Source organism: Oryctolagus cuniculus, chromosome 7 (assembly GCF_964237555.1).
Source record: "Oryctolagus cuniculus chromosome 7, mOryCun1.1, whole genome shotgun sequence".
In the NCBI taxonomy this organism is placed as follows: domain Eukaryota; kingdom Metazoa; phylum Chordata; class Mammalia; order Lagomorpha; family Leporidae; genus Oryctolagus; species Oryctolagus cuniculus.
The window spans coordinates 118,366,671-118,379,137 of NC_091438.1; the positions used below are offsets into that span (position 1 = coordinate 118,366,671).

Consider the following 12,467-nt stretch of genomic DNA (forward strand, 5'->3'; position numbering starts at 1 on the left):
AAGGAGCTCAAAAAATGTTTCGTGCATTAAAATTTGGATCGTGTTTTAAAGATGTCTTGGGCATTGTAATAAAGGTGCCTTTTCCCAGCTAGTCACAATTTGAGTTATTTATATTGACAGTCTGTTAAGGCAGCGTGGATTAGAAAACGCGTTCCCAGGGCGTTGTCATGGTTACACAAGGCGGCAGCCGACACCTATTCAGAGTGGGCGGGGCCTGACTCAAATACTGAGAAGTCGGCTTTGACCACAGAGTTAACACCTCCCTAATTCCTAGAGGGCACTTCCGGAACGGTAATTCCTCATGGCTGCCCAGAGGCCGATCTATGATTCGGGTCCTCTCTCTCTTTGGCTAAACTTCCGGAAACCCTCACACGGGTTTAGAGTACGGGCCCCAGTGGCCCCGCCCCCGCCCCGTGAGCCGGCCTTACTATTGGCGAGAAAAACGGGAGGTGGGGCTTGGGGGCCTCTGGCGTCTGCGCACTGGCCCGGCGCCGCGGTCGCCGGGCGGTGCAGTCGGTGAGCCTGGGCCAGCGAGAGGCGTGCGAGACGGGCAGGGCGGCGGGGTGAAGGGAGCCTGAGCGGGAGACCAGGCTCTTCCCGCGTGCGTCCCTTCCTGGCACTGGGGCGGGTGTCAATCGCGTCAACTCTCGAAAGTGCTCCTCTCTCTCCTCTCGATTTCCTCCGTTGTACCCGCGCTTCCGCGTGGTCTGCCGGGCGTGAGAGTCACCTCGGGGATCTCTGGTGCCTGAGCCGACTTCCCGTTTTACGTGTGGGCAGGCTGAGGTCCGGAGACTGGAGTGCCTGGACCGGGTTCTCACAGGGACCCGGGGATGAGGTTTCTAGTGCTGTTTTACGCAGTGTGCTCCGGGAGGGAAACTGGCATTTGGAGGCGGGAACTTGCGTTGATGGTGTGCCCCTGCCCTCATTGGCTGTGGCACCTGACACACCTTTGAGAGTTGGGCATAATAACAGCAGTTTGTGCAGCTTTCGTGATTTGCTCGAGGGGCACCGTGATCAGAGAACCTTCCTAACACGAGCGGGCGTGCAGGGGTGACAGGCTCGCACAGAGGAGGTGCTTGCTAGAAATGGTAGTGATCGAATGACTCGGGCTCTTTGCCAGTCTGAAGCGCTGGACTCTTGAGTTACTCTTGGGTGTGTGGTCTGTGCAAAGCCTTGAAAACGTAAGGTGATGCAAGTTCTGTGTGTAAACCGAGGAGTCTGAGAACAGGGCTCCAAGCTCTTATTTAAATTATTCCAGTAATTATACCATTGCAGTCATTTGCCTTGCTCGGCAGGAAATATAAAGAATGTAAATACTGTGTGTTGTGCCAGCTCCTGAAATGTAAAAATGTACAAAACCCCGTGAACTGGTAGTTTGCTGGAAGGCAAAGACACAGAACGCTCATTCCCAATGCCTGGTGCACACAGCTTCTCACGTAGTTGGGAATTACTGCCAACCTGTCCCAATACAGGCCACCATACAGGTGTGTGTGTGAGAGCACAGGGAAAGGGGTGCCTTCTGTGTTGCAATGGGTTGGAGAAAGCTTCTTGGGATAAGTGAGGCTTGAAGGATGAGTTCAGGTTGCTGGTGTTGGGGAAGGCTGGCATGTTCCCAGAACAGTGAGCTGTTTGGGGCATGTTAGTGCAATGGCGGGATAAGGAGCTGGAAAAGGTGTGTTTGGATCAAAATATGAAAGGCTTTGCTGCCATTCCAAGACAGTGATGGTGGGGAGCCATTAATGGAGTCTGAGCTGGGGAGTGGTTGGATCAGTTATCTTTTAGCTGTGATATGGAGACTGGACTGACAGGGTCAAGAATTATTCAATTCATTGTTCACAGAGTGTTTATTGAGAATGCTCCATGTCCAGACACTGCTGGAAGCTGCAGATACAGCTGGGAATAAAATAGACATGGTCCCTGCCCTCATGGAGTTTACAGTCTAAATCCGTGCAGGTGCACACATGGGCTCCTGGCCTGGTAGTGCCTACACGCCTGGGAATGTGTTAGAAATACACATTTTTCTGCCCACAGCCAGGCCTGGTGAACTCTGGAGTTGGGCTGCCCCACCAGTGGCTGTGGTGCTCGGTTACATTCCAGGGTCGCTGGGCTGCCATAATGCAGCAGGTGGTACTGGAGGGTTAACCCAGGGTTGAGGCAGTTAGGACCAGCAGGGAGTCAGTTTGAGGGAGGTCTTGAACAGGGTCACTTGCTTTAGGAGTCAAGGGTGAAGGATTTGCTGGCTTGGGGTCTGTGGTTGGACCACAAGTGCAGTTGGATGGTGGCAGGCGTGAATCTGCTGTGCGTCTCACCTCTGTGGCCCAGACTTTGCCACGAAACTGCACTAGGCAGTGCCTCCCCAGTTCCTAATGTTTGTGCAGTGCACAGAGGAATTGGATGGGGTCGCATGAGGTTCGAGGGGGCCAGCCGGAGGCCCCAGGCAGCTGAAAGCTGACGGTAACCAGCTAGGGGCCCAGCTCCCAGAGCTGTGACGATCCGCAGCCATTCTCAGCACTGCTGGGGAACTCTGCTCCGTGGGCTGTGCTGGGAGGCAGAGGGACTCCTCTGTTTGGCAACCCAAATCAAGAACCTTAAATGAGTTTATACCCTGTGACTCAATTCATTCCATTCCTGAAGATATCTCCCAAATATATAGCAAAAGAGAAGCCTTCTGTTCATTGTAGATTGTGTACAACAGAGAAAGCTGGCAACTCTGTGGTAGGAGAATCATTTCTGATAGCGTATTGCTGTTAGACACGTGTGGCTATTCGGTGCCACATGGAGGAACATATGCACTCACTGGACAATGTCATGTGCTGAGGATACAGGGGGAGGAAGCTGGAGGTGGTCTTTGCCTGCACAGAGGAGCCTGTGGGGAAAGACAGGCAGCCTGATGAGCAGCCCACCCCAGGGACAGCTGGGAAGGGACTGGTAAGTGACAGTGGCTGTGCAGGAGGAGCCAGGCTTCGGGGGCTGGGGAGTGGGACAAGGAAGGGTTCTAGAGCCCAGGATGGTAGCCCTGAGGCCTGCAGGATGGCTGGATGTGTTCTCTAGGGGGTGAGTGGTCAGAGGAGGCTTGCTCAGATGGGGCTGAAGTCAGAGGCTTAGGCTTTATTCTAAGAGCAACAGAAAGCTGGTTTTTCCCTCCTAATTTTTAGAAAACATTTATTTTCATTTTGTATTTAAGGGCAGAGAGAGACCTCCCATTTGCTGGCTCGCTCCCCAAACGTCTGCAACAATTGGGGCTGGGCCAGGCCAGAGCCAGGTGCTCCCAACTCCATCTGAGTCTCCCACTCAAGTGGCAGGGACCCAAGTGCTTGAGCCATCTCCTGCTGCCTGCCCCCCGCCCCGCCCCGTTTTCTGTAATAGTAACAGTAGCCAACACTGACAGTTAAGTGCCAGATACTGTTCTGAGAACTTTCCCCAGCACTCTGAATTCCCACAATAAACCTTCATCTTTGCAGATGAAGAAACAGCACTGAGCGGAGTCCCAGGCTACCCAGGGAACAGCCAGAGGGAACCCTGCCTGGGACCCAGGCTGTCTGATTCCAGAGCCTCTGCAGTCACCACACAATGCTGTTTCTCCACAGCGTGCTAAGTTGTCTTTTTTTTTTTTTAAGACTGGTTTATTTGGAATGCAGAGTGACAGAAACAGAGATATTCCATATGCTGCTTTGCTCCCCACATGCTTGCAACAGCTGGGGCTTGTTCAGGTCAAAGTCAGGCATCAGAAACTCCATGCGGGTCTCCCATGTGGGTGCAGGGGCCCAAGCACTTGGGCCATCTTGTGCTGCCTTCCCAGGCACATCTGTAGGGAGCTGGATCAAAAGCAGGGAAGCAGGATTTGAACTGGCGCTCCAGGATGGGATGCAGGCTTCCCAAGCTGTGGCCTAACCTGCTACATCACAGCGCCCAACTGTTGTTAGGTTTTTATTTTTTAAGATTTTTTTTAAGGTTTTTTTTTTTTTTTTCTGTTTAAAGACAGAATTACAGAGTTTGGGGGTTGGGGGAGACAGAGAGAAACCTCCCATCTGTTGGTGTACTCCCCAAATGCCCACAACAGCCAAGGCTGGACCAGGCTAAAGCCAGGAGCCTAGAACTCCATATGGGTGCAGGGGCCCAAGCACTTGAGCCATTTTCCGCTGCCTTCCCAGGCACATCAGCAGGGAGCTGGCTGGGAAGTGGAGCAACCGGGACACCAACTGGTGGTCATATGGGATGCCGGATCACAGCAGCAGCTTGACCACAATGCTGGCCACTCGATGGGTTTCTATAATAGAAAAATACTGAGTTTTCTTTTAATGGAAGTAAGAGGCTGTGAGAAGTAAGTAAAGCTGTGACCTGATAGGATATTAGAAATGGGAGGGTTTGCCTCTGCGAATCGGTGGCTGTCTTCAGGTGTGCTGGCGCCTTCATGGTGTTGGAACCCAGTTACGTCATTCCCACGTGGCTCTTTTGCTCCAGGTGCAGTTCCTCTCCTGCTGGGCTGTCATGGAAGGGCTGCTAGCAAGATGCAGAGCGTTGCCCACCCTCAGCGTCCTCACTGCTTGCAGCCGCCAGCTCTCAGGACGCACGCCCTGCAGGTCTCACCACTGCGGCCCAGGGAGCGGGCAGCGCTTGCTCCTTTCTCGCATCTTCCAGCCACAGAACCTGCGGGAAGACCAGGCGCTCTCCCTGGAGAGCAGATCTGGTGAGCTGACCTGCAAGAGCCAGCGGCTGATGCTGCAGGTGGGCCTGATCCTCCCGGCAAGCCCCGGCTGTTACCACCTCCTGCCCTATACCGTTCGGGCCCTGGAGAAGCTTGTGCGGCTGATAGACCAGGAGATGCAGGCCGTCGGGGGGCAGAAGGTCAGCCTGCCCAGCCTCAGCCCGGCGGAGCTCTGGCGAGCCACCCAGCGGTGGGACTTGATGGGCAAGGAGCTGCTCAGACTTCAGGACAGACACGGCAAGGAGTACTGCCTGGGACCCACTCACGAAGAAGTCGTCACAGCCCTGGTCGCCTCCCAGAAGAACCTGTCCTACAAGCAGCTTCCGTTCCTGCTGTACCAGGTGACGAGGAAGTTTCGGGACGAGCCCAGGCCCCGCTTTGGGCTTCTCCGGGGCCGGGAGTTCTACATGAAGGATATGTACACCTTCGACTCCTCCCCAGAGGCCGCCCGGCAGACCTACGGCCTGGTGTGTGACGCCTACTGCAGCCTCTTCAGCAGGCTGGGGCTGCAGGTCATCAAGGCCCAGGCCGATGTGGGCAGCATCGGCGGCACGATGTCGCACGAGTTCCAGCTGCCGGTGGAGGTTGGGGAGGACCAGCTGGCAGTGTGTCCCAGCTGCGGCTTCTCGGCCAACGTGGAGACGCTGGATTCATCGCAGACAAACTGCCCCGTGTGCCAGGGCCCGCTCACAGAAACCAGGGGCATTGAGGTGGGGCACACGTTTTACCTGGGCACCAAGTACTCCTCCATCTTCAGGGCCCAGTTTACCAATGCCGAGGGCAAGCCGTGCCTGGCCGAAATGGGGTGCTACGGCTTGGGTGTGTCCCGGATCTTGGCTGCCGCCATCGAAGTCCTAGCTACTGAGGACAGCGTTCGCTGGCCGGGCCTCCTGGCCCCTTACCAGGTCTGCCTGATCCCCCCTAAGAAGGGCAGCAAGGAGGCGGCGGCCACAGAGCTCACGGAGCGCCTGTATGACCACATCGCAGAGGCGGTGCCCCAGCTGCATGGGGAGCTCGTGCTGGACGACAGGACCCACCTGACCATTGGAAGCAGGCTGAAGGACGCCGACAAGTTGGGCTACCCCTTTGTGGTGGTTGCGGGCAAGCGGGCCCTGGAGGAGCCTGCCTGTTTTGAGGTTTGGTGTCAGAACACGGGGGAGCAGCTCTTCCTCACCAGAGAGGGAGTCCTGGACTTGCTGACCCCAGTGCAGGTTGTGTGAGGCCCCGGGTACAGCTGGGCACTGTGTACGCCTATGCTTGCTCAGGCTCACCGACGAGGAGACCATGTTCGCAAAACCCACTCAGAGCCAGTCACTGGTCACATTATTCCTATCGCAAGTCCTTACCTGATCCCCCTCTCTGGACTCCTGTGCTGACAGGTCCACTCCTTTATATTCCACTGTCGAAGTCTCTGTTGGGAACTGAGAGCTTCCCTTGTGTATGATGGCAGAGGCTTATGGCCAAAGGGACCCCCCCCCACACACACACACACAGTCTTGTCATGGGCTGTTGGCTGTATTCGGTCTGGAGAGCAGGCCCTCCAGGCCCCCTCCACTGAGAAGTTGAGCTGAGTGTGGGAGAATCAGGTGATCTGACTGCCGCCAGCTCGCTGGTGACTTGATGCAGCCCCTCCCTGCCTCAGTTGCCCCATCTGGCCACAGCCATCAGTGGGCACACCTGGTCCCTGTGACCCTGCAGCATCTAAGCTTTCCAGAGAGTCGAGAGCATTGGTTGATGGCTCCAAAACCACCTCCACAGGCCTGGCCCCGCCGGGGCGGCCTAGCACCGAGATTTCTATGCGTTTCCAATAAAGTCAGCCCATGGCATTGTGCCTCACGTGTTAATTTGCAACAGTGGCAACACCTGCCATTTAACTAGAAACTGGAAGTTAAAGCTTTCCAGGTGGTTCTAGAGTGCGTCAGAATCGAGACTTCCTACTCCCACTCTTTCTATGCTGCCCAACACCCCCCCTCTCCTCCCCAGAAATTTTCACGGTTGGGAAAATGCTTTTAGCTGTCTCTTCCCACAGGAAGAGCAGCAGGCCTCAGCGGGTCTGGCCCTAGGTGCTGAGCTGGATCCGCAAGCTGTGATGGGGACAGTGTTCTGAGCTGCTCTCTGCCTGATTTCTGTGGGAAGCTGGGAGTGGGCTGGAGCTGCCACAGCGAGCCGCCCAATCCCGTCGCAGCTCCACGGTAGTCCGACATAACCAGCGTTCCCATCTTTGCGTCTCTGAGGTCTCTCAACATCCAAGTCTAACAAGAATCTGTCAAGGTCAGACTTAAAAGCATGGCCTCCTGGTGCCTGCCCAGCAGCTGCGGCACGTGGCTTCCTCTGCCTCCCTCGTGGAGCCCTGCCCGGGTCCTCCTCGTCTGACGCACACACGGCCCGTCGGATGCCACTGCAGCCTCTTGTCCTTGCTGGTGAGCCTCCCTGAGGCCAGGAGCTCGAGCTGCTTCCTAGCACCCCCCGTTCTTGTCTTGGCCAAAGCTTCCTGGCAGCTTTGTTAACTCTGAGAGTAACGCCACCCCCACCAGCTTGCCCAGTGCAGAGCTCTGGGCCCAGGAATCCCTTGGATACTTTAGCTTTTCAGGCCAGGAGACGAGGATTCTGAGTGAACCCCGAAAGGCAAGGCCGCTGGGCAGAGGCACCTCCCCCTTACACACAGGAATCACCCGGGGCCCACCCAGAGGCTCTGGGCAGCATGGAATGCTCCGGGTGATTCTGGACTGCCGCTTCCTCCAGGCCCACTGGGAGCTGGGCATCAGCAGAGGATTCGAACTCTGCTTTCAGTAGCCTGGTCCTGTGTATGTTGAGGGCCTGCCACGTGTCGCTGTGCTGTGAGGCCCGTTTATATGCAGTTTCCAGGCCTCAAAGCTGAGCAGGAAACAGGCTGCATTTAAGGAGTTCACGCAGGACACATGGCTGTTAAGGATCAGAGCTGGCATCCGGGCACTGGCCAAGACCGAGCCCTTCCCACTGCACTGCTTGGCTGTGCCTGGGCAGGAGGGATTGTAGCAAACTTGGGATTCAGTGGATCTGTCTGTTAGCCTCCAGTACGTGAGAAACCAGAATGCATGCAAATGGTGCTTTAAATTATGTTTTTTTAACTTTAAATTCAAGCTCCAGAAGCTTGTGTATTTCTGGAAGGCCAGCCTAATGACACTTAAAAAAACAGATTCCTGAGGCGGGAATGAGCTGTGCCATGCCATCTGACCGGCAAACGCCGCCTGTGAGCTGCCAGGGCTCCCAGGTTTGCTGAAACAGGTGCCTGTCCTGTCACACAACAGGGAGACGAATACAAGGAGGGCAGTGATCTGCCCGAGGTCACGCTGAGTAAAAGCCAGGTATCCTGATCACTAAGCCCAGGCTGCTTCTGATAGCCAGAGGGAAAGATCAGAGCCTCGATTCTCAGGGACCGTGATCTGAGACAAATGACTTGCCCTGGGGCCAGCGCTGTGGTGCAGTGGGTAAAGCCATCGCCTGCAGTGCTGGCAACCCATAGGGGTGCTGGTTCGGGTCCCGGCTGCTCCATTTTCCATCCAGCTCTCTGCCATGGCCTGGGAAAGCAGTGGAAGATGGCCCGAGTCCTTGGGCTCCTGCACCCGTGTGGGAGACCTGGAAGAAGCTCCTGGCTCCTGGCTTAAGAATGGTGCAGCTCTGGCCATTGTGGCCAATTGGGGAATGAATAGCAGATGGAAGCTTGCTTGCTCGCTCGCTCACTCGCTCACTCTCTCTCCCTTTCCTTTTCTATGTAACTGACTTTCAAATAAGTCTTGCCTTCTGTGTGGCACGTTCGTCACTCGAGATGCCTGTGGTACCTGCTTCGCAGGGTGGTCTGGGGCTTTGCCAAGCCCATGTGCATGAAATGCTTAGTCCTTGGCCTGCACTTGAGAAACTCTTACAACAGGGCAACTCGGGACAGCCTGGCCCTGGGAGCTCAGGTTCTGCAGGTAGCTTTGTTGTCTCAAGACACGGAGCTTGTTCTCTGGATAGGACGTTTTGCCGCCTTCCCGGGGACAGCCACGAGCAAGAAGTAGGTAAGGCATGCAGAATGGGTGGCGATCCTTAGAAAAAAGCCGTTAGCACGCACACTGTGTATCTCTTGCTGTAACCTGATGCAGTGAGGGTCCTGGCAGAACAGCAGGTACAGGGCTGTCTCCACTGCCTATCCCTTGGGGCGATGCTGCAGGAATCAATACTTGGGGACAAAGGCTGGTGCGTAACAAGTGTAAATCAGGCTTAGAATGTAAATCCAGGGCTCCATTAATATTCTGTGTTTTAATGGAAGAAACACTTGCTGAGCTATCAATAAAGGAGCTTTGCAGAAATCTGCTGACAGTGCCGTTCCCTTAACTGTTCCAATGCCAGGTCTCCAAGGAGTTCCCGCAATATAGTTCTAAGAGGCCCCAGCACTTTTTAGAATGGATTCTAACACAGCCAAGGCTGTAGAAGGCTTTGTTTTGGAGTTGGGAGGATTCTTAAAGTTTTCTATGTAGAAAATGGGGAAATGTTTTCATGATTGCAAGTTTAAATGACATTAGCAAAAAAGTAAAAGTATTTTACTAATTTGAAGAGTGACAGTGTGGGGTTGGCGCTGTGGCGCAGTGGGTTAAAGCCCTAGCCTGCAGCACTGGCATCCCATATGGGTGCTGGTTCAAGTACCTGAACCTGGCTGCTCCACTTCCAATCCAGCTCCCTGCTAATGTGCCTGGGGAAGCAGCAGAGGATGGTCCAAGTGCTTGGGCCCCTGCACCTGTGTGAGAGACCTGGAAGAAGCTCCTGGCTCCTGATCCGGCTCAGCTCCGGCTGTTGCGGCCATTTGGGGTGTGAACCAGCAGATGGAGGATCTAACTCTTTCAAATAAATAATAAAAAATAAATCTAAAAAAATAGAAGGACAGAGTGACCTGTAAGAGACAGAGTCAGACTGCCTGGGACACTGGAGGGCCATATGACCTTGCACAAGGCACTTCCACAGTAGCCCACTCCCCTGTAGGTAGCACAGGCCTCACCAGCCCCCTGCAGAGCACCCAGCTCCTGGGCCCACTCAGTCCTCCCTCCTGGCTCTGGGAGACTCGCTGCAGCTGCAGGGCCTGCGGACTGAGGCTTTGGTGCTGTGGGTGTGGCCAGGCACACTCACTAAGCAGGCTGTGGCTGGGTGTGGGGCACACTTGGTCCCAGAAAACTTTTCGTCCTTCCCTCTGCAGGGCCTTGCCCGTGAGGAAGCCCAGTGTGGAGGGAGGTCCTGTGCTAAGCACGCCAAAATCAGAATGCCAGCAGAATTCAGAGGAGGCACAGCCGTGGGCTGGGAAGGCCAGGAGCCTTCCTGGAGGAGGTGTAAGGTGGCCATGTTGGGCTTGAGCCTGGGAACGCTGTTGCTGATTAGCAAGTGAGGGCCTAGGATTAGGACACTGGTTTATTTTATTCTTCCAATCACTAGTGCCTTCATTTGTTCACCCCTCCATCCACTCAGTGCACCGTCAGCACACACACACTGAGCTCCCACTGGGTCAGCTGCCGGGCAGCTATCTGGCCCCTAGGGTGGGGAGCTCCCCTGCTGGAGGGGGAAGCGTCTGGAGGAGGGGGCTGGTGCACGAGAGGGGCCAGCTCTCCTGGCAGGCGGGGCACACTTCTCAGATAGGTGAGTTTGGGGTGGGAGCACGGGCAGAGTGAGGGCAGTGTGCTGTTAGGGGACTGTGGTCCGGTCTGTGTGGGCAGTGGGGAGGAGGAAGCCGTCAGTGGCCAGGGTTGGGCAGCACCAGCATATGTGGGCACACTGCCTTCAGAGCAGCCCTTCACGTCCTGGGCGGAGGATTCAGCTCTCGCCTCTCTCTGAGCCCTCTAAGCAGCAGTTGTGCCGACCTCGGGGACGCCGTGCCCAGCAGCGGGACCTCCCCAGGACCCTGCTTCCGGCCTTCCTCCCCTCCTTCTGGGGCACGCACATCTGGGCAGTGCTTCTGTTAGGCGAGTCTTAGGGAGGCACTTGCGCAGCCCAGGCCGGTGCTGGGCCCCTGGAGCATGCTGGGCATCAGGCTAAGGCACGGAACGTCCTCATCTCACACAGGCATCAGGGCACTTCCCGACCCCCCATGTTTCCCTGGTATTTTTGCTTCAGTTTACAGACTGGGGCTCACAGCGTTAAGTGACGTGCACACAGCCCTTACGCGGCAGAGCGGGATATCAAGACCCAGGCTGCGCGCTGGCTGGAACCCTGCCTGCTGGTGAGGGCTTACACCTCCTGCTGCTCAAACAATGGCCCCTACAGAGGGGCGGTACTTTCTGGTGCACTGTCCCCATCTCTTAGAGGGACGGACAGAGGCCCAGAGAAGGCAGGTCCTGAGCTGGCCCCATCAGCAGGCCCTGGACCTCTGGCTTTCTACCCAGGACTCACATGGGGCCCATCTCTGCAGCTCCACCTCCGGGACTTGGGGTTTCAAGAGGTGACTCCTGAGGGCTGAGTCCGCTCATGCAGAGGCCCGCCCTGCATGGGGCCATAGAGCCAGGAAGGCTCCTCCTCCAGGGGTGAACTTCCCAGGCAGTGGGCTGTCCTGGAAAAGTGACCTGAGGCAAAGACTAGTGCTAACTGAGCATTAACACCAATGCGGTGCTAGCCATTTCCCCCTCACAGCCGTCCTCTGGGCAAGTATACAGTTACCCCTCCTGATGGATACGGAGACTGAGGCACAGGGCGCTTAAGGAGAGCACTCAGCGTCACACCGCTGTCAAGGCGAGGCCTGTTGTGCTGCCCGAGAGCCCGTGCTCTCCACCACTACGTCCCAGCGGCCTGCAGTGGCAGCATCCAGAGTTCAGATGCGGATGGCCCCGTGCCTACCAGTCGCTGCCAGCCACAGGGGCTGCGCCACGGGCAGCGGCTTTCCTCAGTACACTGTGGGCTGCATCCAGAGTGGTCTCCTCCCCTTCCACTTCACGTGGCGCTGCCTGTGCCTCCTGCAGCCCGGCACTGCTCACCTTGTCCCAGCAGGGGAGCACCTTAGCGCATGAGGCTGCCTGGGTAACCAGACGTGAGGTCCCCTGTGGCAGGCTTCTGGCCCGGCAGCTGAGACACCTAGATCCCAGACTGCTGTGCCTGGGTTCAAGTTCTAGCTCTGCTCCCAATTCCAGCTTCCCCCTAATATGTACCCTGAGAGGCAGCAGGCGAGAGCTCAAACATTTGGATGGCATTCCCAGCTCCAGCCCCAGTCGGCCAGCCACTGTGGGCATTTAGGGAGTAAGTCAGCAGATGGGAACTCTCTTTCTCTGTGTATCTTAAAAAAATTTTATTTGAAAGGCAGAGTGACAGAGAGAGGGAGACACAAAGGTCTCTTATCTACTGATTTACTTCCCAAATGTCCTTAACAGCTGGGACTGAGCCAAGCCAAAACCAGGAGCCTGGAACTCCATCCAGGTCTCCCACTTGGGTGGCAGAAGTTCAAGTACTTGGGCCATCTTCCACTCTTTTCCCACGCTCATTAGTAGGGAGCTGGATCAGAATTGGAGCAGCCAGGACTCAAATTGGCACTCCACGATGGGATGCCAGTATCCAGTGTTGCAGGCAGAGGCTTAAACCTGCTGCACCACGATGCCAGCCCCTGCGTCTTTCAATTTTACAAAGGGAGACAGGTGAGGAGGCCCTAGCCAGGCAGTGAGAGAAAAGGCCCAAGTGTGGCCAAAATCAGGCTCGGGGAGGCTGGACTGGCAGGGCCCTGTGCCTAAAGGCCAGCTGCATGGTTCTTGGTAAATATTCCACAGCCAATTTCTCTTCC

General features: G+C 56.0%; 1 protein-coding gene across 2 annotated transcripts; it reads left to right on the plus strand.

Annotated features, from left to right (window-relative positions):
* The first annotated feature begins 445 nt into the window (after positions 1-445).
* PARS2 (prolyl-tRNA synthetase 2, mitochondrial) lies at positions 446-9,033 on the plus strand. 2 transcript variants are annotated; one of them, XM_002715962.5, is made up of 2 exons: positions 446-516; positions 4,462-9,033. In XM_002715962.5, exon 2 carries the CDS (start codon positions 4,489-4,491, stop codon positions 5,923-5,925), a length of 1,437 nt encoding a protein of 478 aa, XP_002716008.1. In that variant the 5' UTR covers positions 446-516; positions 4,462-4,488; the 3' UTR covers positions 5,926-9,033. The 2 variants fall into 2 exon arrangements, with proteins under 2 accessions (XP_002716008.1, XP_008263428.1); XM_008265206.4 differs by having other exon boundaries at positions 483-2,928.
* Positions 9,034-12,467: the final 3,434 nt, after the last annotated feature.